At 38.5% G+C, this 24,475-nt stretch overlaps 1 protein-coding gene across 1 annotated transcript in view; it reads right to left on the minus strand.

The window, feature by feature from the left end:
• Nucleotides 1-24,475, minus strand: part of UXS1 (UDP-glucuronate decarboxylase 1) — a 55,406-nt gene that overhangs the window by 29,008 nt on the left and 1,923 nt on the right. Inside the window, exons 2-6 of the mRNA XM_010728139.4 lie at nt 13,719-13,746; nt 10,766-10,814; nt 8,884-8,927; nt 5,439-5,499; nt 332-512 (exon numbers count right to left, since the gene is read on the minus strand). Coding sequence (XP_010726441.1) covers nt 332-512; nt 5,439-5,499; nt 8,884-8,927; nt 10,766-10,814; nt 13,719-13,746 — 363 coding nt within the window. The remainder of the gene's footprint in view (nt 1-331; nt 513-5,438; nt 5,500-8,883; nt 8,928-10,765; nt 10,815-13,718; nt 13,747-24,475) is intronic.

Genomic DNA, 24,475 nt, shown 5'->3' on the forward strand with positions numbered 1-24,475 from the left:
TGCATGCACAAAGGGATATGAAACAACAGATGGGACAGACTGATCTTTCACCAACCTGCCTTCTCACTAGATCAGTCACGTGAAGGAAACATGAAACATTTCTTCTCCCACCCAATCAAAAAGGATGAAAATTCTGATTGAAAAGAACCGATTTCAAAGACAAGAGTTATTCAGCTCTCAGCCCGCACTGCTCATAGAATTTAGAACAATAAACAAAGTATACAGGTAATAGACCAATCCAGAAGTCGGCACATAAACTTCATTTCTTTACAAACATGCTTATCAACATAAAGCACAGTCAAGTACAGATACCAAGGCAGTGGCTACTCACCTTCAATGTACAGGGGCTCAACGACATCGTGATTTATCAGTTCGAAGTTCTCATGACCAATCCAGTGCTCCACATTTCTTTTCCTGCCCGTAAAGAAGTTGTCCACAACTGTAACCTCATGGCCATCCATCATTAGTTTGTCAGTAAGATGAGAACCCACAAACCCTGCTCCTCCAGTTATCTGCGTTAGGACAGTTGGTATAAATTTCTTTTTCTTTTTACAGAAACACCAGACAAAGTCTACAAGCATGAAAACAAAAGAACAGTAGCTTTCAGATCCTTGCTTACCCCAGGGGAAACAACTCCATTTCCATGTTCAATTTTTTTACCCAGTATTTAGGGTATGTATAATTTTGAGAGACATATGCTTCATCACTTTCAACCTGAAAGTTCAGCTAACTACTCAAGTCAGTAAAAACTCTTCCTTTCCTCTTTTTTTTTTTGTCCTACAAATTGGATTGTGCCCTTTTGTCATAGCAAGATCTAAGATACACCCAGAAAAAAGAATTCCCTGCGATCTCCATTTCTGAGGAGAAAAAAAAAGATGGCAGAAGTTCATATTATTTTCGTGTAATACCAGAAATATTAAATCCAGCTTCTGACTGGATTAAATGGAAAACACACTGTATGTCCTAAGCACTACAAATTACTTCATCACAGAGGCGAAAGGCCTCTCATCTGAAATAGCTGCTAAAATCATCCTATTATTCTGTTCTCAGCCTCACACATCAGTAGCTCAACAAGCAGAAGTAAATCATTTAAAATCTTCTGCTCTTCTTCCATGATAGAGAGAAAAGGAATCAAGGAAGCAATTTGTTCTTCCCCTTTGTGCACTTAAACAACATTGAAGAAAAACAAACCACTAACACAGTGTTCAAGCAGTCAGCATTACAAGTAGTAGTACTGCAAGTTGTGTGACACATCCACACAAATATGGAAGCAATTACTTCCTCTGCCCTTTCAAGAACACATACAGGTAACAAACACTCTGAAGGAACAAAGGTAAAAGGCCAGTGTGGCATCAAGATACACTGTACGACTGCATGATAAAATTCATATTTTGGAAAAGTGATTCAGCTATTGATTTCCACTCTTCAATTACAGTGACAACTAACCAAATATAAGGACATGGTGAAGCTGTCAAACAGCAATCAAACACATGGATGGAGTGTCATGATGACAAAGCACTGTGTGTAGAAGGATGTAGATGTCCAAAGTTCTTCCACTTTGTGTTAATCAAAGCCTAAATATTTATCCTGCCCCCTCCCTCCTGGGAAAAACAAACAAACAAACAAACAGATGAGAATATTTTTTCTGATTTTAAAAATCAGGAAAGAAACAAAGCTAACAAACTAAAAAAGACAACAAAAAGATACTGACATTGGCTTTCTTTTCTAAAATGCAGCTTTCTAACTCTTGTTTTCCCACACGTTTTTCACATTCAAAATTTAAAACTATCAGTGCCACAGGTATTATAAGTACCAAGTTAATAAAGGAAACGTTTAGTTGGTCTACTTGGTATTCCTTTGCATTTGTCAGTGCTTTCCTGCATGAGATTTGGATATGCAACTCAGTTCCTTGCCAATACAACAGACAAAGAGGATTTAGGAGTAGCCCTCTCTAAAAGAAAGCAATGATCTTAGGGCTCCCACTATCCCATAAGAGACAGCAGAATGCTAAGAGCAAGGAAAGAAGAGCAATAACTGAGGGAGAACAGTCGTTTGCCAGGTATCACTACCTATCAAAGGAAAAATGAACACACAGAAAATCTATTGCCATAAGCTTGTCCTGACTTGGAATTCCACAACTGGCAGCCTTGTTGCACGTTCTAAGGGGTTTGTCTTTTTGCGGTGATCAGGACCAACATTTCCTGTAGAGGATATGAATCTAAATCAAAAGAAGTGAGGTCAGAAGGTCAAGGGAAGAGATCCTCTGTCTACTCTGTGATGGTGAAACCTCACTTGGAGTACTGCATCCAGACGGGGAGTACAGGACAGATGTGGACCTGTTGGAGTGTGTCCAGGAGACGGTCATAAAAATGATTCAAAAGATGTAACACCTCTCCTGTGAGGACAGGCTGAGAGAGCTGGGGCTGTTCAGCCTGGGAAAGAGAAGACTCCAGGAACACCTCGTAGAGGCTTTCAGTATCTAACAGGGAGCTATAGAAAAAAAGGGAACAGACCCTTTAGCAGGACCTATTGCAACAGGACAAGAAGAAATGGTTTCAAACATAAAGAGGGGAGATTGAGGTTGGATACAAGGAAAAAGTCTTTTACAGTGAGGATGGTGAGGCACTGGAACAGGTTCCCCAGAGAGGTGGTGGATGCCCCGTCCCTGGAGACTTTAAAGGCCAGGCTGAACCAGGCTCCAAGCAACCTGATCTAGCTGTGGATACCCATTCATTGCAGATGAGTTGGACTAGATGATTTTTAAAGGTGTCTTCTAATTCTGAAGATTCTGTAATTCTATTCCTTCAACTAAGGCCTATGAAAATTCCCTCCCACTATTTTTACTTCCAGGTTTTTAGAGAAGGCAAATTCAATGCTTGCAATCTATCTTCAGTGTAGCAAAGCATCAAAAGCTATACTCTTTCCCCATCTCCTAGCCAAAGCAAGCACTGTTTTGCAGCACCCTTTCACATTATATGCAAGCAAAAGGGAAAAAAGGAGTGGAAAAAAAGCACAAGCCAATTTTCCTAGAAAAGAAGTTCCAAGTACTTGAACTCTAGTTTTATCATAGAACTGTATTAGCTTTATTAACATATGATTTCTACAGGTATTAGATAATGAACTACCTGGAAAAGGAGCTGAATTTCCCCTGGAAAAGTAAAGAACTGTATAAATTACTTATCATTACTTGAGGCTATGTTAAAAAAAGAAAAGATAATTTTTCATTGGAGCTCTCTGTATAACCTTCCTGTAATCACTTATAAAAGCAAGGTTAATATACTTCATTTCTAAATATGACTTCCTGCAAATCACAGTGACATATTAATCTCCAAAATCATATACTGTACATGAATCATTTCCATATCAGAACTGAAGCATTAGCACCTGAGGCTTAAAGAGACATTCTTTAGTAAGACCTCATTAAAAAAATATGTACTTAATTATTTAAGAGTGCCAATATGCCTTGTAACTTCAGCATCTTCTGAAAAGCACAAATATTACTAAATTTTCTGTAATAGAGACACTTAAATACTTGTCTATTTACTCGACAGGTTCATTTCTGTTGTCTGCAGTCAGATTCAAAACATCTAACATCCCATTTGGAAATTACATCAAATTATTCTGTGCTTCTACTGGTCTAAAATATTGAATTCATAAAGAAATAAAAAAACACCAAAAACACACACACAAAAGAATACACAACAGATTGAGCTTGCGTCAGCCCTTTCATCCATAATACTGCATAATTCCCTCTCTGGTATAAGATAGCCTGATAGTGGCTGATCACTTAAGAGCAAATTAGATAAAACACACACCACAGGATGAAGTTTAACGGACTGAAGCTCTTTTGAATCAAAATCCCAGAGTACCTCATCTTAGCTGAGACACCAACCCTACTAGAAATTATTTGCAAACAGGTACGCAGTATTAGCAAAGGACTGCTAGAATTGTTGTCTGATCATGCCAGTGTTGCAGGTATCTCCAGGTTGCAGTCGGAGTTTGTGGTCAGGGAAAAATCAGAATTTAGAATAGTATAGGGAAGTCAGCAAAATATGCAGCAAGTCATCTACCAAGCTTCATTTGGCTTGCCAATTCTTGTTGTTTACTCCTGACAAAATTCAAAGTTTATACAAGTTCTCCATATGCTGACTTTTAACTACTCAGAAGAACATTTTTACTACACGATAACAGCAAGTTTCTAAATAAAACTGCCCACTTGAGTTTGCAGTTTACTTTGAAGTAGTTCCCAAATGCAATATAGAAAAAATGAGTATATCTCATGACTGTGACTATGACTCATTCACGCTTTTGGGCAGCTTTCCCTGTAGTAATTTAATCTCTACAATATGCAGACACCAAAAATGTATTTATCTCCAGGTCAGCAGAAACACTCTCTTTCCAATACCTTCTGTTCTCCATCCAGTACCTTCAAGTGCTGAAGTTTAAAACTCAGTATTAAGAGTTCTATAACCTATTTTTTCCACACAGAGGGTGGTGACACTGGAACAGGTTGCCCAAGGAGGCTGTGGATGCCCCATCCCTGGAGGCATTCAAGGCCAGGCTGGATGTGGCTCTGGGCAGCCTGATCTGGTGGTTGGTGACCCTGCACATAGCAGGAAGGTTGAAACTAGATGATTATTGCGGTCCTTTTCAACCCAGGTCATTCTATGAGTCTCTGATTCTATTATCAGCATACACTGCTTTTTCTTGTAAACACCTACTCACTTATTCTAAAAGAACCTTAAGGAGACATTGTTACAATTGCAGGTATGAGCAACTAAATAGTTTTCAGAGTAAGGCTCTACGCTACTTTCCTCTCTGCCCATCTCAATTTCAACAAAGAAAGAGCCTACAAATCTATCTCTCTCAAGTTGTCATAAATGAATGAAATTAAACTAATGAAATTTGAATTTCCTTGTCCTGACTTAACCTCCTTTCCTTTTCCACCCTGAAACATTTGTGATGCTTCAAAATAACAAACAATAGATAAAATAACAGGGAAATGAACACTCCTTAAGTTTAATTACACCTCCTTAACAGAACTGCAGACTTCCAGCCTTTTGACTAAATTTTGTCCAATTCAATCACACAACCTTTCCGCCATGATGTGCGAAAGAAGTTGCCCAGTTTACAAGTTTAACACATCTGAGAACACAAAGATCATTTAGGAATGCAAGTCTATGATGTTAGAAGCAGAGTACAGTAGCTTAATCAACAAGTCAAACCTCCAAACCAGAGCCCAAGTCTAATAACCATTCGCTGTGCTTGAGCACATAGCGTGGATAAGTGAAGCATTCGCCCAAACTCCATGCAGCACATATGATAACAAAAGCGACTTACTTTACTCCTGTTCATAACTTGAATTATGTATGTAAACTGATCACATTCCACCGAACTCTTATTTCCCAAGCACAACCCCCGAGTAAATACAAACTTACCAGGATTCTTTTACGGTCCTTTTCCGATAAAAATTTCACTGGTGGGTATTTCTGGGTAAAACTAAAGAACATTCCAAAACAAAGAAGAAAAAATACGTAAGTTGGAGCTTTGCTTCTTCTTCCTGACAACTGTCTTTGAAAAAGAAAACATTATTCTAACAACCTCCAATTCTTGAAGTTCTAAGGTTATGTTTACTCCATTTTCCTACAGAATCTAGACCAACATTTGAAATTACCTGCACTCTGTCAAAGCACGTGAAAAATAACACCTGATCTGCAAGAAGCACATTAAACTTTTGTTTAACTGATTTTCTAGTGTGATTCACTCAGCTTCTAACAGTTGAAAATTTAAAAAGCAAGCAATGTATTAAAACATTCTGAAAAAAAAAAACACCTTCTGTTAACTTAGCACACTGACTTCAAATAAATATACTTAAAGTTTCAACATAATCAGTATCATGCTTACATACAACTTACTATGATGCTTCAACTTAAAAAAAAAACAACAAACAACGCAATTTTATTCAGTCTGAAAGCTAATCTTAACCTTCTTCTCAAAAACTGGCTACACTGCCATTATTTTAATGGTCTGCAAACCATTTGCACTTCAATCTTTTTGAGCCTTCTTTTTTTTTTTTTTCCCTCCCAAAAGAATTCAATCAAAACTAAAATATCCTAAGAATGAAACTATAACATTTGTATTTTTAGGTGCTCTCAATTTCAAAATTGATGCTCAGAACCACAAACGCTTCTACGGATGTAGAATCATTCACCCTCCCCATTGGCTGGCACTCTGCATATGGCAAATTTCTCCAAGTGAAGATGTGAAAGAAGATGTGAATTATTATTTTATTTTAAAGTAAGTAGCATTTTAGTCCTGGCAATATTTCAAAGGTTAAAGTTATTCTTAGCCAAATATGAGAGTGGCCAGAACTGAAACTACGATTACTCTTCTCCTCCAGGCAGTCCACATGCTGGACATACAATTGGTTGTAACAAGCAAAAAGCATTTGTGTCAGGAATTCACACTGAGATTACGTTTTCTTTTACACACCTCTACACTCACTCTATATACCTCTGATCCTGAATTGCCTGGTTGTACCCCGCAGTACTGGCCCAACAGGAATTTTTCAGAGACAAAGCAGACATACTTCTGTATTTATGACAAATTTTTCATCCTAGAGTAAAAGCCATTTTCATAGATAGGGGAAATATGGCAGCAGAATCTTCAAACATTATCCGTACAGGAAGACTGAAATCAGAAGCTACCAACACCTGCCTTGTATTGCTACAGGGGTTGGTAACAGTAACCTTAATTCTTTGATTTAAGACCAAGCAATGAGAAATAGCAGTGCATAAGCACAATACAGACAAGTAAAGCAGCCTTCCTGTGAAAGAAAGGCAAATCCACTGATAAAAAAAGACATCTTGAAATTTTATGAAGTTATTTTTAAAAAGTGTCAAATAATTTGATATAAAAGTCAAACTCCTTCACTTTTAAGGTCAAGCTACATTATCCTGGCACAAAGTGACACGGCTGCCAAAGGGATTTCCCAACCATTCTTGCACCTTCTATTAGGCCAGCAATGGCTCGGGGGCAGCCTGTAGGAGTCCAGAGCTGACTGAAGAGAACACTCATCTTTCGGCAAGAACTCAAGCTTACCTTGACCTAATGCTTTGATGAATACACTAGCCTAGTAATGCTTTTTGCTGTGCAAATTATTAATAAGAACTTTCCAATTTTAGCTTGTTAAACAGCCTTCTGTCATGAGACTAGGAATTCTTGACTTATCTGCTTCCCAAAAGCAAGAAGGTGGTTTGCTTACAGATTTTAATCAGCTAATAAGGTGAAACAAACAAGACAAACACACAACCAAATAACCAGTGAAATTACAGATTAAGTTTCTCAAGCAGGATCAGCCTTCAGGCTGATGAGTGAGTAGTTACATACCATCACTTTATATAGTTGCAACATCTAAAAATTATTAGCAGCAACATCTTACGTGCAGTTGTGCCAACAGAATTAAGCAGCTGCACTGTTTAACAAAACCTTAGAACAGTAAGTCTCTGTTTTGGTATGAGCCCTAGCAGCCCAAAAGCCCATATTTTGTGAAAATGGAATTATATTTTCAGTTCTTACAGAGGTAAAATATATTTTGACTCTTTCTGCTCAATGCTAGACATTCGTAGCAAGAGCCATCAGCACTCTGCGTGTGCTAGTCAAAATGGAATGAGCTGTCTGATGGCTCCTGAGAAGTTGTTACACCTAACAACTCAATGTTTATTTGGAAAAAATGTACTAAATAGAAAAAAAGATCAGACACTCCTACCACAATGGCAGAAGGAAATACCTGAACTACCAGCAAGCGAAACTGAAGACATACTGACTATCAGTTAAGGTTAAACAAGTCAATTAACAGATAGAGTACATCAAAAATGTAACCTGAACTCATTTCTTCATAATTTCGCTATTATGATTGGTGCAGTAGTATCATAAGTGACCCCTTCCATATTTTTGCTTTTCTTGTTTGGTTGTTTGTTACACCACAGAGGCAGCAGGCAGAAGGGTCAACTGCTCACTGACAAGACACAGCTCCAAACACTGTCAAGCACGCCTCTGACCAAGAGCAATGTCATTCTGCACCTTCACCAGAGGAACAGCACATCACCACCAGTACGCCACATGAAACTGTTCAGGCTTAGTGGCACTGCCTAGAAAAGGCTAGATTTAGCCCCTTGTAAGGCAGCATTCTCACCTAGGGAGGAAATGACGTTACAGAACAGACAAAACAGAAAGGGACAAGGGAGTGAAACTCAAATTATTAAAAAAAAATAATAATAATTCACGAGTTCAGGTGCTCCTGAAACTACAGCACAGAGTCCTCCACATTTAACATCCGCAGTTCACCAAAAAGCTCATCTGTTTTCCTCTGCTGTGTTATCTAGTTTAATTCAAGCAATCACATTCCCTTACAAGTCCTAAGAAAAATGAGTGTGTTGGGCTCATCCAAAGCACATGCACAAAGATTCACAAGCAAATTATTGCAGCTTATCTGGACCATGGTAAATGATCACAAGTATGGGAAACATTTCCAGCTTTCTGTAGTTGAAACCAGTACATTTCAGTACAAGTCTGTACTGAACTTAGGTAATTACAGTAGCTGTTCACCAATACTAAAACCTGCATACTCCTTCACAGGATCTGTGCTTTACAAGAATTCAGCACTCACAGTTACTTCAGTGAGATTCAATCAGCCTGATTATCTTCAGCATTAATGTCCTTTGGCATTCAAGGGCCCATCCTCACTTAAGCATGATAAAAATTGAAAAATATAGAGGGCATAAGCAAAACATGAATCTCAAGCCTACAAGCTACAGAATTGACTGCTACACAGCAGAAACTGTGCTTTTTAATTGATTCCCAAACTTAGAAAAGATGACATACCTTTTTTCTAGATCTTTGATTTTCTCCCTTAGAGGTGCAACAGCCTAAAATAAATGAGTAATATTTAAACTTTGAAGAACAGACAAGGTTCACATCACAAAACATTCAGATAGAGTGACTTTGGAGCAAAAAATCACGGCAAACAGTCTTTAATGAAGAATTTCAGAGAAGACATTCCTAGAAACTTGTACCTCAAACTATTCTTTACGTCAAAAATCCTTAAATCATTTTCATTAAAAAAAAACATCTAATAGCATGAAATCCCTTCGCACAGCACTGAAAACAAAGCATATTCAGAGGTAAGGCAGTTGCTCAAAAGAGCATCCAAGGCTATGAGTACCACAGTCTTGGGGATAAGAATATCTAACATTATGATTCTTACTTGACTTAAACAGAAATAAATACAGAAGCATTAGGTCCAGAGCAGTAGCTGTAACTCTCTCAGAAAACGTGAAATTAAAGAAACACCGCACTTGAAAAAAACTTAAACAATGTAAAATATGTCTAAGTCTTTTAAAAAATATTGATAAAAGGAAAGTTGCTAGAAAAATATAGCTCATCTACTAATGCTTCTGTTTGTATTTTCACTGCATTGAATGAAAAGCACCTAGGTCAGCATCTGTTCCAGGTTCTTTACTACAAGACCTGAATTTCTAACAGTCCTGCCAAGTTTCAACAATGGACTTACCACCTACAATCATATGTAAATGGAAAGCTATCAGAAGGTTAACACTTGAAATGGTATTAAATAGTAATAGATATCAACCCCTATTTGTTTTCTACAAATACTGCCAGTTAGAGCCAAATAACTCAGAAAATTAAGAAATGAACTGAAATAAGCTGCACATTTGCGTCCAGAGGAAATACACTATTGTTATTTACTCTTCAAGCATCTAGCTCTGTGGAACAGCAAACAGCTCCCAAAAAGTCATAGTCATTCAAATAGTTTAAAGTACTATACAGCTAAAGTTCTAAAAGCAAGAACCAGAGGTGCCTGACTTATCAGGGAAGCAACTCTGATCTACCCAGCAAATTTCAAGTATTTAATCATTCTTAAACAACTGGGATTTTCAGAATGCTTGTTGCAATGTTTTCCAGATTAAAAAAAAAAAAAAGAAAATGCAGAAGACTTGACCTAAGAACAGTCTTTCTCCTGACCTTAAGCAACTGCAGTAAGCTTTTCACTGCATCTACAGGAATTGTAGGAACCCAAGACACTACGTAGATCGGAGTAAATTAGTATAATCTCACACAAACACACATGAAAGTAGTGGAAGTACTCACCTCAAATACATTTATGTCTATTATTTTATTGCTATTATATAGGAAGTCTAAAAGCATATTGAAAAAGGATTGCTTGTAAATTTTCACAGTATTTCAGAACAAACTGAGGCTGAAATATCTACTCTAGAAATTACCAGCACTTGTCCTTAAGGCATTTTTAGTGCAAACTAGTCTCAGCAATCAACACAGCTACATTTGTTCATTAGTCGACCACTAAAGCAAAACGTATTTGTGAGGTTCCAAACACCTACCGAAGCACTTTGGAAGAGGGACAGAGGAAAGATCTGCATATGTCCAATATTCAGTAACTCAAGTCAGTTCTCAAGAGTGATCTACAAAGCCACTGCAGCAAATGAGACTACCTCTACTGCTACAGCTCCCCAAAAAGGCTTAGATGAAAAAAAAACCAAACAGCTGAGAGTCGCAGATCTATGTTAGTAACTCCACTACAAAGAATAACAGTTCAAATACTGTTACGTACAAGTATAATGATTTGAATGGTTTTAGTGGAACACAGAGTAATTAGATAATCTCTTACAATATGAAATGAACAAAATTGAGTCTTTAAAGCAGAACAAACGGCCATTAGAAAACTAACCTCCTCTATTTTACTTTCTACCTTCTGATCTCCATTTTCCTGAAGAGACCTGTTGGCAAGAAAAAAAACACATAATTTATTCATAAGCAATGCTTGCTCCACTGCACCTACATTATACCTTTCCTGTTGAAACAGTAGCTTTATATTATCCAAAATATTATTTAATAGAGAAAATGAAAGTGGTTGGTTCAGTTGGTTGGTTCAGTTCCCACTGAAAAAAGTTACAGCCTTGTCACAAAGTTTGTCAAAACCTGAACCACACCCATGGGAAAAAAGTAATAAAATTAAAGATGACAGCTTTATTTTACAGACAAAAATCAATTTAACTGTACAAAAGTGCCGAGTCATTGCACAGAGAGTCAGAAGTAATATTTTTAAGTGTAGTTCCATTATGTGAATGCTTAAGACAACTTTTTGTGGGCTCACATTTACTGCATGCTAACAAAACATTTTCTCTTAATGCCACAACTGTAATTTTAATAAAAAAAAAAAAAAACAAAAAAAAAACACAACCATAAACCACAGTATATGTCCCTAGCTCTGAATTTTAACTTCCATGGAACAAGGAAAAAACCTATACTGAAACTATGTGATCAGCTGATGGGCAACAGTGACTATTCACATATGGTACTTCTCTGAAATGATGCCAGGCTTGTACACAGAAGAATGAAAGACGTCATGATAACTTGTAAAAACACAGGACTGCCTAGGATTTGGCTCCTTGCATAAATCTGTGTGGACTTGTTGTTGTGTAAAACAACTTAATTAGTTGTGTTCATTCTTACGTGAACTTCTGTAAACATAGAACACTTTAATATTTTAACTCTTGAATCTAATTATATGATTTTCCTTAAGTTTGTGTAATTCTTTTTTTTCCCCTCTCCTCCCCCAAACTAAAGCTTCTGAAAGGGGAATTATTTATCAACCCTTACAGTACTAATTTTTTGCATACTAGAGGATTCATTGGTATCCAACTTAAAATGGAGTTCTTTCAAATAAAACAGAGCTCCTTTACTTGGGACCTGCAGTCATTACACCTAAGGAAACAGAAGGCCCTTTGTTAAACAGGTACACATATGCCATGCTATTCAAAGCCAGAGCAATGATTCCCTTCATACCCTCCTGTAAAACTCCGTTACTAAAGCCAGTTCAGTTATACTACTGAGGCAAAAATCTCAATGAGTAGATGAATTTTGTCATATCAGTGTAGTACATTTCAAGGCTGCAACACACAGACTCTGAATCATCTTTTCACAAAGAATTGCATTTTTTTTTAATAGTAAAGTAAAAAAAAAAACAACACTCCAGTTAACATAGTAAGAATTTATTATGAAGAACCATTAAGAAATTTGTGTGAATGCTTCAAATGTTTTACCAACAACAAAAGGTCCCCAAAGAAACAGCTCAAACCACTGTTTATTCAAAAACAGGTTAGTTTCTAATGAGCCTTTCCTCCTAACATTGTTATTATTTGAGTGTCAGTATCAGATGTTCAGAAATAGCTCTGTAAGGGTCTCCCCAAACAAGAGGGTTGATGCAGACAATTTCTAAGGATAGCTTATCAGGGAATCAACGTGCTGGATCCCATGACCCATCCTGTCCTCCTCAAACACCTGAGGTCCTGTCCTTCCTCCAGAAACGCTTAGCTGCACACCTAACAGCTGCTGAACTGCCATAGTTGGATGATCACGAGTTAACAAATAATTTAAATAAGTCCGTCTGCAAACCACAGCAACTCAGCAGCTGTTGGACTAACAGCTGAACGCTTCTAGAAACAGTGGGAAACAGCAAGAAGGGTAAAGTGGACAGCTTGGCATATAGCTTTCCCATAGAAAGCTATTCTGGGTAAATGAAAGCCCACAGAAAATTCACTGATTTTCTTACCTTGCCTCAAACTCCCTTCATTCCATGCCAGCGAGCATGGTAACAGAGTAACTAAGTCCTTCACTAGCAGAACAATGAGGTGAAACATTGCAGGACAAGGAGAAATAGTTTTAAGTTGAGGGAGGGGAGATTTAGGTTGGATGTCAGGGGGAAGTTCTTTACAGAGAGTGGTGAGGTGCTGGAACAGGCTGCCCAGAGAGGTTGTGGATGCCCCGTCCCTGGACGTGTTCAAGGCCAGATTGGATGGGGCCCTGGGCAGCCTGGTCTAGTATTAAATGGGGAGGTTGGTGGCCCTGGCTGTGGCAGGGGGGTTGGAGATTCATGATCCTTGAGGTCCCTTCCAACCCTGGCCATTCTGTGAAACATTCTGTCCCCTATCCACAAAGACTCTGCTCTAGGGAACAGTGTCCTCTTATTCTCTTCACCTTCTTTTCCAGCCACAACTTCCTTGTGAAATTCCCACATGACACTCACATGTAAGCAGCAGTACTGTGAAATGTGCATCATTTGCATTTATATGTTACGCCATCCTATTTCCAAGGGCAAAAACTATGGGGGACACAACACAGGATGTTCTGCTTTTCAGTACTTAAACCACCTTATTCTCTCCCAATTAACTATGGAGGTAGGGCAGTGTGGGGAGTGAAGTCCTCAAAACACCATCTCCAATTCTAGGCACAGAAGCATAACTACGGTAAGCAGATGATCTGCTACTTTCCAGTTCTATAGCCTGCATTGCCACTAAGATATGGGTCAGGTTTGTGATGAAGGAAGGAAGAATTTCAGCCTATGTGCTCAACTATGCTAAGCAACTTGCCTTAAACCACCTCCCAGGATAAAATATGTGTAAGGGAGCACGCTGAAGGGCAGAAGACCCTGGGTGAGAATTAGAGCAGACACACGCCGCTCTGTGACTGAACACACTGTATTTAAAAGATGGTATCAGCTGCTTAGCAACCATCCAGCAACAGCTCAAGCCACTCTTCTGTTTTCTTCCTACTTGACGTACAGTGATAAATGTAACAGTTTTATTTCAGATAAGGATATTCAATACAAATACATACATTACCTCATATTGACAAAGTTGCCCCAGACAGCTGGAAAATAAAAAGGAGAACATTAGAGTCATGTAACAGCAGTATGAGGTTAATTTTTTCGTATCATCATCAGAAGGAAATTAAAACAATGCTAGATATATTCATGATTTAATTAAGTTGCATACATGGCGGATACATATGCAAAACAAGTGTCCAGAATGTGGTTTTGGAGTACAAGAGGAATTCTGATGATTACATGAGATGACAAAAGGAGGAAAACTGAATGATTTAAAGAAGACAATTCCAGTGCACATCTTAAGTTCTCTGATAGCAGAGCCACATTTCTGATCACTGTCCCCAAACTATACTACATAAAACATACAAGAATTCACTAACGATAATTTGTCACTGCGCACATTAAAAAGAGTTCTAAGCTTGTTTATTAAATACATTGAAAAAAACGTCAGAAGAAGGAAGCCCCATGCACCTGCACCACTGAGATTGAAAACTGCAGAACAGTAAAAATAAAAAGTGGTCCCCACTGGTAACAGCTGAGCCAGTTCAGAGGTGTCACAACAGTCCTGCATTAAAGGCGGTTGCATGTGCTAATGTGCATGCTTATTCACTATTTATAACAGTGATTTAAACTCAAAATAAACCTAATAATATAACCAAATGCCTCACTAAGCAAGCAATGCTCATTTCTTGTACTTTTGGTATGGAAAACAGTTTCAAGGAAGACAACAGTATAAAATGATACAGCAAACAGGTACCAGCTCTTTGCGTCCATTTGCTCCAAGTCTATTCTTTACCTGAAAACACATCTGAAACTACTGAGAGTTTAAAGACTATCACAACACTGACTTTCACTTTCAACTAGGACACAGAATGTAGCTGGAAGTCAAAAAAAAAAAAAAAAAAAAGACATTATAAAGCAGGCTGCAGAACAGAGTCGACAACTTCACACTGTCAACATAAATAAGGTTAATGTGGGACAGTTATGTAAGGAACTCTGCAACAATAGGAACCAAAAAATATACGCAGAATATCTTCAATAAATCATTCCACAGTTGGTCTTAAAGAGACGAGGCTCAGTCTGGGTACCCTGGGCCTTTAGAAGTAGTAGCCTGTATATAGTTATGGTATTATTATGCACATAGAAAGTTTCTGAGGCAACATCAGTTTTAGCAAGCAGAGCTTCAGGCCTCAAGTAGCAGCTGAATTAAGTACTTTGTCTGCATTCAGGCCTTGCAGATACATTCTCACAACCGTTATTTACTGATCTCAAGCAGTCAGTAAGGTCTTATAAAGATGAGAACAAATTGCAACTGCAGACACAGGCATCAGAAGAAAAAAAACACACATGAGAACGCAGTAATGCAGTTACTGTTCCACCCTCCAGGGGATGGCAAAGCCACTGAACTGTGTTAAACTACTGAGCGCTGCCAAGTAATACAAATGAATCCACGACGGATCATCACACTGAAGGAGGGCACGACAGCATCTGCAGCGGTATCATAAAACCTCAGTCTTTGGGGTAGGAGAGAGGTAGAGCTTCACATTTGGACAGATGATCAATAAAATCCAGCTGAACTAAGAAACACCGCGGATTTTACATTAATTAGACTCTCAGTGGGGAAAAGAGATAGAGCACTGAGCACTAAGGTTACATTCCATTTATTCACCATCTGGCTAGGATTTCAGAATTATCTGTGATAATATTAGTGGAGAAGGGTTTATTTTTTTCTTTCTTCTCCGTGAATGAATATCATTTGACAACTACAGGTACACAACTGTCAAGCCATAGATCTCTCAGAAATACTATTGTTTCATTTTCTAGGCTGCTGAAACTCGTACACACAATGTACGGTATTGGTTGTGCAGTGGCAGGAAACATCTGGGTTTGCTTGGGGAAGCAGGAATTGACACAAAACAAGTTGCCAGCTGCTCTACAACCACCACTCTACCAGTTTTGTTGCAACAAAGACAGTGAAGCTACATAGCATACAAAAAAACTGCTTGCTAAAGAAAATGGGCTAACCGGGCATGCTCGGGTTCCACAATAGGGATGGGGAACTCAGAAAAGCATCCATATATTTTCAATACACTATGCTTGATATTAAGAACTCTGTAGGACTAAATTACCTTCTTGAAACTTCCACAAAGCTTGAGTGCTTCTGTAACACATAAAAATGAAACTGCAAAATGAAACACAAGGGAAATTCTGTATGGAAAAACCTGAAGTACACCAAAGTGTATCCCATACAGAGAGGTGCCACAGAAGTTTGCTTGGACATACTGTCCTCACAAAGGATTCTGAATGCGCAGCTCTAAGGAAGGCTCTCTTTGATTACTGTGTATTTCCATATAGTTTACATCAAGGTCGAAGGGATCACAGGTTAAGAGGCCAGGGGCCCAAATCAGCAAAGATTTACAAGCAGAATTACAAGCCTAAATCTGAGACAAAAACCCTCAGAACCCATGCCAACCAAGACGAGGTTGAACCAAAAGCTGCAGGTGTGGATGGTTAGGAATGCTTCCCTAACTACAAGGTCATGAATCAGGCACCACATGCAAACCCATTCAAAAGCATCAGACTCTAATAGACCCAATCTGAGCAAACTCTAACATAACTGAGACTTTATCACAAAAGTCAGTCTTTGAGAAAAGAATGGCAACAACAAACCAAAGCCAAAACTTTGAAACAGAGAAGTATTTATGGGTGTAACAGTCCTATGCCAACACTCAGACCTTGGACATTTAACAGTCTTCCTCCACAGCTGCACACAGTGCATATGCTGAAGAACTTCGCATTTATCCATCTAGGGAGCATGCACAGCCTTCCTGCCATCTACTGAAACTGTGGAAGTGAAGAATTCATCATTAACTGGACTAGACAGACAGGTGCATGACTTGTAACCAAACAATTAAGACACTCATTACAAGGGAGAAGGGAGAGAAATTCTGCTTATTCTCTCAAAAGACCATTTTTAAACCTCGCCCAGTGATTCATTAAGGTATAATATGTGGCCATTAGTGAAGAGATTAGAGTATTTGGATTGCTCAGAGACACGGGGAAACCAGGTTTAATAGCCTGCAGGAGAAAAGTGCAGTTCTGTTTTGACTCTATCTGATCTGTGATGTTTTTCCCCCGTTGCTTTTCTTCTGTAAAGTAACAGTCACTTTTCTTGCAATAGTTATCTAAGGATTAATTACAAATACCACTAAGATTAAGAATACATCAGAGTCGGTAATAGCTCTCACAGATGTCACACTTCAAAGAAGAAGAATGCCATAACTTGACGAAGTGATAAAGAGCTATTGTTCCAGGAAAAAAGGGGACTTTGTTTCTTAAAGCCTTGGTCACAGCACTCTTATTAAAGAGGCTGGTTGAATTTAAATACTAAACATTAATTACTCCTCCCTCCTCCCTATTTTGTTTTCCTCCTGCCCCTAAAAGATAAAGCTACAGCTATGTGGTAAGCATAATTTCATAAAACTGTTGCAGATCTCGAAGACTTCTTCAAACTACTTCAAAAAAAAAAAAAAAAAAAAAGACAGGCAGTCAAGAATAAGTAAAAGAAAGGCTATCTTCCTACCGCATACATGTATATTCCTATAAATATAGCAGTTCGTTTAGTCTTCCTACAGAAGTCCATTTCTGAAATTACATTGGATGCAAAGCAGTGCAATGATTGAGCTATTTTCACCAAATGCACATTTCAAGAGCAATTCTTTGGATACATTACGCAGGCAGGGCTGGCTTGATTTGAAAAACAAAACCTATTAAATCAAAGTACAAAGAAGTTCAATAGAAATCCCAAGCTATTTGTTGTTCAGCATCCACTATTAAATGCACATTTCCCTACCTAACCCAGACAGACTTTTGGCTCTGACCACTTATACTTCACAGCAGGCAAAAGTCGTTCATTTATATCCTGAAAATGTAGGAATAGGATGCATATTTTGCTTGGAACGCCCTTTCAGTCTGCCATCTGCAGTAATAGTTGCTGTATAGCTTTTTTTATAGAACACAGCTTACTATCCTTGCATGTCTTAATTAGCTCATCCATAATAGGCTGGGGAACCAGAAGAGTAGCACAATCATTCTAAAGGTAGGAAAATAAAGAATCTCAAAGGAAATCGGTGCCTTTTCCCCAGGATGATCCCTCTTCTCTGGTATTAAGAATATGACATTAATATCAAGTCATCTATCACAAGGGAACTGCAGTAATTAACACTGAACCTCAAATGATTGGAGATAATTTCAGTCATTTCAGACTGCTTCAGACAATTTCATTAGTTTCAGCACCATGTGCATTTTAAAATTAATGTTTTAAAAAAGCAGGATCCTAAAGCTCGTGAAGATTCAACTGCATTCTGAGCAACAATGAATGCAGTTCCTTTAAAACCATTTTCCTTCACAATGACTATGTTGTTCGCATTTCCAAGGCACTTAAAGGAACTTTTATGCAAACTTTTGCCCAAGCAGATTTAGTTCAAAACACAGGATTTTCTTCCCTGTACTGCCCTCCTTACATCCTCTGTTCTTCAGATTAGGAGAGAATAAAACCAACGTCTGTTACAAAAAGATTCTGCTATAAGAAGAAACAGCATGAAAGAACACTCTGAATTGATATACAGTTGTTACCTGAACTTCTAGAACAAAATCTTAACCTTTGAAGGCTCAGAGCAAATTGCTTCAGCCAAACCTATTTCAGAGAGATGCAATGATGTTAAAAACAGGATTTATGCATTTATTTTCCTCTTTCTTAAATCAGGCTCACCATGGTTACACAGCAGCATTGGTTTCTTGGTTAAAAAACAAGCTGCTTCCTTTCAGAGAAAACTTGACAGAATGGAAAAGTAAGCAGAGGGAGTTCAAAATGTTGATTACAGATTCATTAAAAAAGAAAAAGCCTTATATTATTTTGCAGATCTCAATTGCATATGTAGTGATATAAAGGAAGCTACAGGAAAGTGCTATTTCTTTTTCCTCCCTTTACACATTTTTGACCGTATGCTCTGGCTCCTCCAGAAGTATCTCTCTTTGCCTTTGGCTGACACTGATATTTAAGCCCAATAGCGCTGCCTTGCTCAATGTGAGCTTGACTGTAGTCAAAAGTTACAGAAAAATCATCTATGGTGTTGAGTTAATGGAGGTCCCCGTCCAACTCCCACTGGAGTTGGTGAAAAGAATTCAGCACACCTGTAAGAGAAGTGGATTTGGGATCTCATGCCTTTGCACAGGAGTTTTCTTATCAAATACCTTCAGTTTATAGCATGGTGGATCCCTGATTGATACTCAGATTGGCACAAGCTCAAAAAAGATATTGTGGGCTCTAAAAGCAAATAGCTACAGGAAAGGGGAGGGAAGAAATAGCAACCGCTTGGGAATCTTGAAGTAACTCTTAATGGAGAAAATGAAGAGGTTGAGATTTTAACATTGCATCTCAGTACAGTCTGGAGACATGACAGTCCTGCAGCCAAGTGAAAGCTGCTCTTCTGAATGTGAAGAATAAGTAGTACGATCATGATCCTCGGTGATATTGGATTTAATTTGCTGATGATGAGGAATCCTTGGAAAAATCACCGTTGAAGAAAGCTGAAATCCAAGCAGCTGGCGAATGGAGATATCCACTTTTGCAGAGGACAGGAACTTTCACTGCACACAGGGATCAGGTAGACATGAGAAGCTGTGATGCCCCATCCCTGGAGGTGCTACAGCCCAGGCTGGATGGGGCCTTAGGCAGCCTGAGCTGGTAGGGGGCAGCCCTGCAGGTGGCTGGACCTAGCCGATCTAAAGTTCCTGCCCCAAAGAGAGAAGATACAACCTTCAGATTTCCCCTCATGGGAAGTAACCTAGACATCAGGATACAGTGTTTTTGGGGTTTTTTTTTTTTTTTTTTTTTTTTTTTAATGGGGCTTCAAAATGGTTAACAACATCCTTGTACGCCATTCCACAGCTACTCATCTTCCAGCAAAGGAAAAGCAGTTGCCAAAATAATGTTTTCGTGCCTTCTCTCAAAAAGGAACACTTAAACTGTGCCAAACTGCTACACTCCTACAGCTGTCAGATACAATATCAGGCAATTGTTTTTTTTTCTTTACAAGAGTTAACTGGATGTCACACTGGATAGAAACCTAACTATTATTGCATATTTATTGCTTACAACATTTCAGTTCACATCATCACTTAAAGGCTGAACAGAGTTCTTCATTTCATTGCTAGGAAATTCTTTCCAGGTCTTTCTCTCCCCCCCCCTCCCCCCTCCCTAGTTCTCTGTTCAGTGTTTCTACTCTTTCCTGTATCTTTAGCGTATCATTTTTGTCTACCCTGCGTTTTGCCACAAGCAAGGTAATGCTATCTGATTGTTCACTACCACATACATAAACACGTGGTACTTACAGCAACTACACAACAACAGAATGCATCTGATTTTCACCCCAAAGAACTCAACGCAATTTGGAAGTTCCAATCAGGATCTTCTGTTTTCATCACTCTGTACACTTCAGTGTGCCTGGACATCGTGAAACTTCTCAGATTTGAAGTTATTGCCTCAAAATAACAACAGTGGTCTGCACATAGGTTGATTCTCTACAAAAAGTAGGAATTCTTTGAGGAGACTTTCACCTATACCTAACTGGAGTACGGTGCAATAATTATATTTTGAAAAGGTCAGAATTATTTTGGCAATATGAAATCTAAGCAGTCTAAATTACTAACACCACTGTGAAAGAACTGAAAATCCTGTCTTTCTTCAAACAGCAGCTTTCACTCAAAAAAAAAAAAACCCAACAACTTTCTCCTTACAAAATGACATTTATCTTTTGATAGACCTCATCTACACAACTGAAATGCAGAAAGTTTGCTGAGAAACAGTGTCTCCTTCTGCTTTAACACAACACTATTTTGTTTTTAACTTGCAAAGAAAACAAAGCAAGAAAGAAAGCAGAAGGGGTTGCTTTCTTCCCCAGAGAGGTGCAGATTTAGGAATGTGTCACATAAGCCTGAAATACACTTAAATGCAGTTCCAACACATTCACTATAAAAGCATGCACAGGTATTTAATATATTTCAGGAACTTGGAAGGCAGTTTCAAGCAAACAAGACATCTACTTTCCTCCCTAAATATCTGCAAATAGGAAGCGTTTTCCTTTCTCTTTTACAAAGCTCATTTTTTCCTTCTTGAAGGCTGACTGACCAAAGTATCGTTTTAACTGGTGGTTTTCAACTTCTGGCCTTCGGACTCTAAGGAAGGAAAGGTAGGGGTCACTGTGTCAACTCACCTGAAGGGGTCTGGCAAAAGGTAACTGGGTTAATTATTAGATGACCTCATCAGTAACATTACAAATCGGCTTCAACAGGTCATAAATCAAATGCAAGTCATTCAGAAGCTGTAAACTGTCATGCAGAACAGTGAAGGGAAAAGGATTTATAGTGGCTGAGCAAAGGGTTAGATGTTTTTTGGTTTTGTTGTTAAAAAGAGGAGTAAATTAAAACAGATTGTGCCCAAGCACCTTTTCTCCCCCAGACATGGTCACAGAATGGGGAAACATTCTTCAAGAAGCTCAGAGAGGCAGAGAATATTCTACACTACAGATAAAAATGATACACACTTTACAAACCCCAGAACCTGAGCAGTCATGTGAGACAGCAAGATTCAGATCAGAGATAGGGATCAAGTAAAGGGTCATGACTCAAGCCAAACTATTAAACACTACAGATTACTATTTACTGCTATGATTTTCTCAGTTATGGTACTGGCCATTGTAGCATGCTGTGAGGCTGCTGAAAAAAACCTCATTTTACAAACCCCTTTAAGTAAGCTGACGCAGAAACCCCTACATCTCCCTCCCAAGGGCCCAAAGACCTTAAGTTGAAAACCACCAGTTCAAACTCTGCTTTGGCCAACCAACCTTCAAGAAAGAAGGGCAATAGAAATGACAGGGAAACATCACTCCTTTGCAAAAATGCAGAGAGGGAAGCAGATGAAAGCTCCAAGAGTGCCTGTCCTGCAGTGGAACAACGACAGCACCACCTCCTGCACAAGCCACAGTAAAGACAAATCCTAAGCAGAGATACACTGGGAATGGTATGAGTGAATTTCTCCAAGATACCAAAAAAATTTCACAAAACAACCTTGAACAACGACGATTCTAGTCCTGCTTTGCTGACCAGCTATTCCCGACTTAAACTCCAAACTGCTACCAGAGCTCAGTCAAATTTTCATGAGCTACACAGCAATGTCTAGTTCAAAGCCAGCAAACAAATGGTTAGGGTTTGTTTTTTGGATTTTTTTTTTTTTTCTTCTCTGGTAGAGAATCTGTGGCATGTTGGTACAAAAAGCAGGCAAGCCTGATGTCACATCAGACCACTCCTGAATCATCCTTGGCCTGTCAATGCTGCTGTCTCATAAAACAATCAGGAAACGAAGAACTGTTCCTGCTATTCTCAAAAGCAGTGCCAAATAACTTCCAGACAGCTAGCTTGAATCAGTAAGACAAGAACAATTTCACAGCTATTTTTTCTGCTATGAAAAATGAAATTACAAGCTTATCAGAATAAAAAATAAGTTTCCTTCAATCCTTAGTTTGAACACACAAGGTACAAGAGGCTGGTAAGATTTAAGCCTAGAAGCTTACCCATGCCTTGTTATCTTGAGAGAAGGGGACACAACATTCTTCCTACTTGATGGAAATCGGACAAAAAAACGGCTAACATTATAAAATAACAGCTAGCAATCACTGAAATTAACAGTGCTCAGAGACATCAAGCTCCTACACTGCAAAACACGCTTTACTCACATTATTTTGATGTTTTAAGTTGCTTTAGCAGCCATTCTTTGATTTCTTTTATAAAAGAAAAAAGTCTTAATCTTGGATCTCATGACAGCACCCTACTATTCCTTCGTTTTTCCCTTAGAAAATGAGCAAAGCTACTGACATACTTCCAGAGAACTATTTGATCTATGAATGAGTAAAGAGAAGTGTTCTACTTTACCAGAAATAGAGCTCTTCCTTTATTTTCAGTAAGATCACGCAACTCCCTTGTTACACCAAGACATCAGATTACTCACAGCAGCATCAAGATTAAAGCAAGCCATGTAGATGGACAAACTCTGGTCTGTAAAATCTTGTAGCCAACATTCAAAAATCTACTTCCAACAACTTCCATAAGGACCCAATTCTACAAAAACAGTCTCACTGAAGCACCTCAGTATGCCTGTATAAAGCAGAATGAATACTTAAAACCTCAAAGGAAAGGAATTCAAGGTATCTATTTATTGATGTACTGAACCACAAAAAGACAGGCTTTTTTTTTTTTTAAATTCAGTAAATATGTGCATATTATACCAGATATTTTTATATTTTTTTCAGTACCTTTTAAATTGGCTGCTCATTTATGATTTGTCTGCATTTCTCTTGCAGTGGACAACAAAAATCAATTAAACCCATTTTGCTGGCATTTCTAATCACCTCATGTTCTTAAGCTGCGGTTTCACAGTGGCTCCAAGATGATGAAGTGCAGCCTGTTACTGAAAGGGTTTGTTCTGGTCTACCTTCACACTCTGTCCCTATTCTTTCATTGACACTACCACATCTGCAGCATCTTGCAGGAGATTAAATCAGAGCAAAGATGTAACACGTTGGTCAAGGCTCCCCATTATATCTAGCACACTGCAGCCATGCAGACAGCAATGCAAGTGAGTTAACTAAGCTATTTCTGGAAACAAACGAACAATACCACCTACAGAGAGATTTGGACAGTTCACTAGCTACAGTATCACCAGATTTAAATGAACAATGATTTTTGAAATTAATACAAATTACATTTAGAAAAATGAGACATCAAATATCGCTAATTCAAACAGAGATTGAAAGTAAGGACTCTTCTAACTTTAAGTGTTACTAGGGAAATTAAGTCCGCAAGAACCCAAGGTATCTTAAACCTGATTAGCCTTATTGCACACCTCACATCGCAATGGTACTTTAACCAAATTCAGTAAGGCTCCTTAGATAAGACCCAAGTTGTAGAACCAATGAGCACAGCTCCCCATCTTCCCACTGCACCACTTCCTCAGCTGGACCAAAACAACTGTCTGAATACCTATGTCGTAAAGAACCTAAAAAGGAAGCTGACTTCTCACCAAGTGATCTTACACCAGACCTCCGTTAGCTGGTTCACAGGACAGCAGTTTAAGTCCTTGTATGTGGAGGACTGGTAGGAAAAGGGAGATGTGGAACAGGGATGCCTAAGCCAGCCTAGCTATCCAACATTTGTGCTGTGAACCTACCAAGACAGCCACCCAAAGACTGCAGAGAACGAGAGGGCCTCAGCCCTTTGTCTGTCAACAGCCTGTGATAAGTTCTTCCTCTGGTTTACTGATTCCAGAAAATAAGTTCTTCAGACATTTTTAACATACATTCAAAGGCAGAAGCTTTCTATGAAATAAAACATTTTTCCAAAAGATACTCTCCAAATATTCTCCCATAGTTTCACATGCAAACTCACAAAATGGTACTAACAAAAAAAAAAAAAAAAAAAAATCATATCTCCTAGTTCATATAAACAAACAAACAAACCAACCCAAAACTCCACATACTTCCAAGTATTCCATTCCCTGAAGCAATGTGCTCCAACTCTGGTTCCCCATGCACTAGACGCCAAACAGAAATTCACTGGAAGGAGGCTACACAGCCTGAAAACACTTAGTCATTTGGAGAGCACTTGAGAAAGAAAATGTAAGAAGTGCCAGCACATACACCTACACGAGCAGCTCAGTTT

This window comes from Meleagris gallopavo, chromosome 1 (assembly GCF_905368555.1).
Source record: "Meleagris gallopavo chromosome 1, MGAL_WU_HG_1.1, whole genome shotgun sequence".
In the NCBI taxonomy this organism is placed as follows: Eukaryota; Metazoa; Chordata; class Aves; order Galliformes; family Phasianidae; genus Meleagris; species Meleagris gallopavo.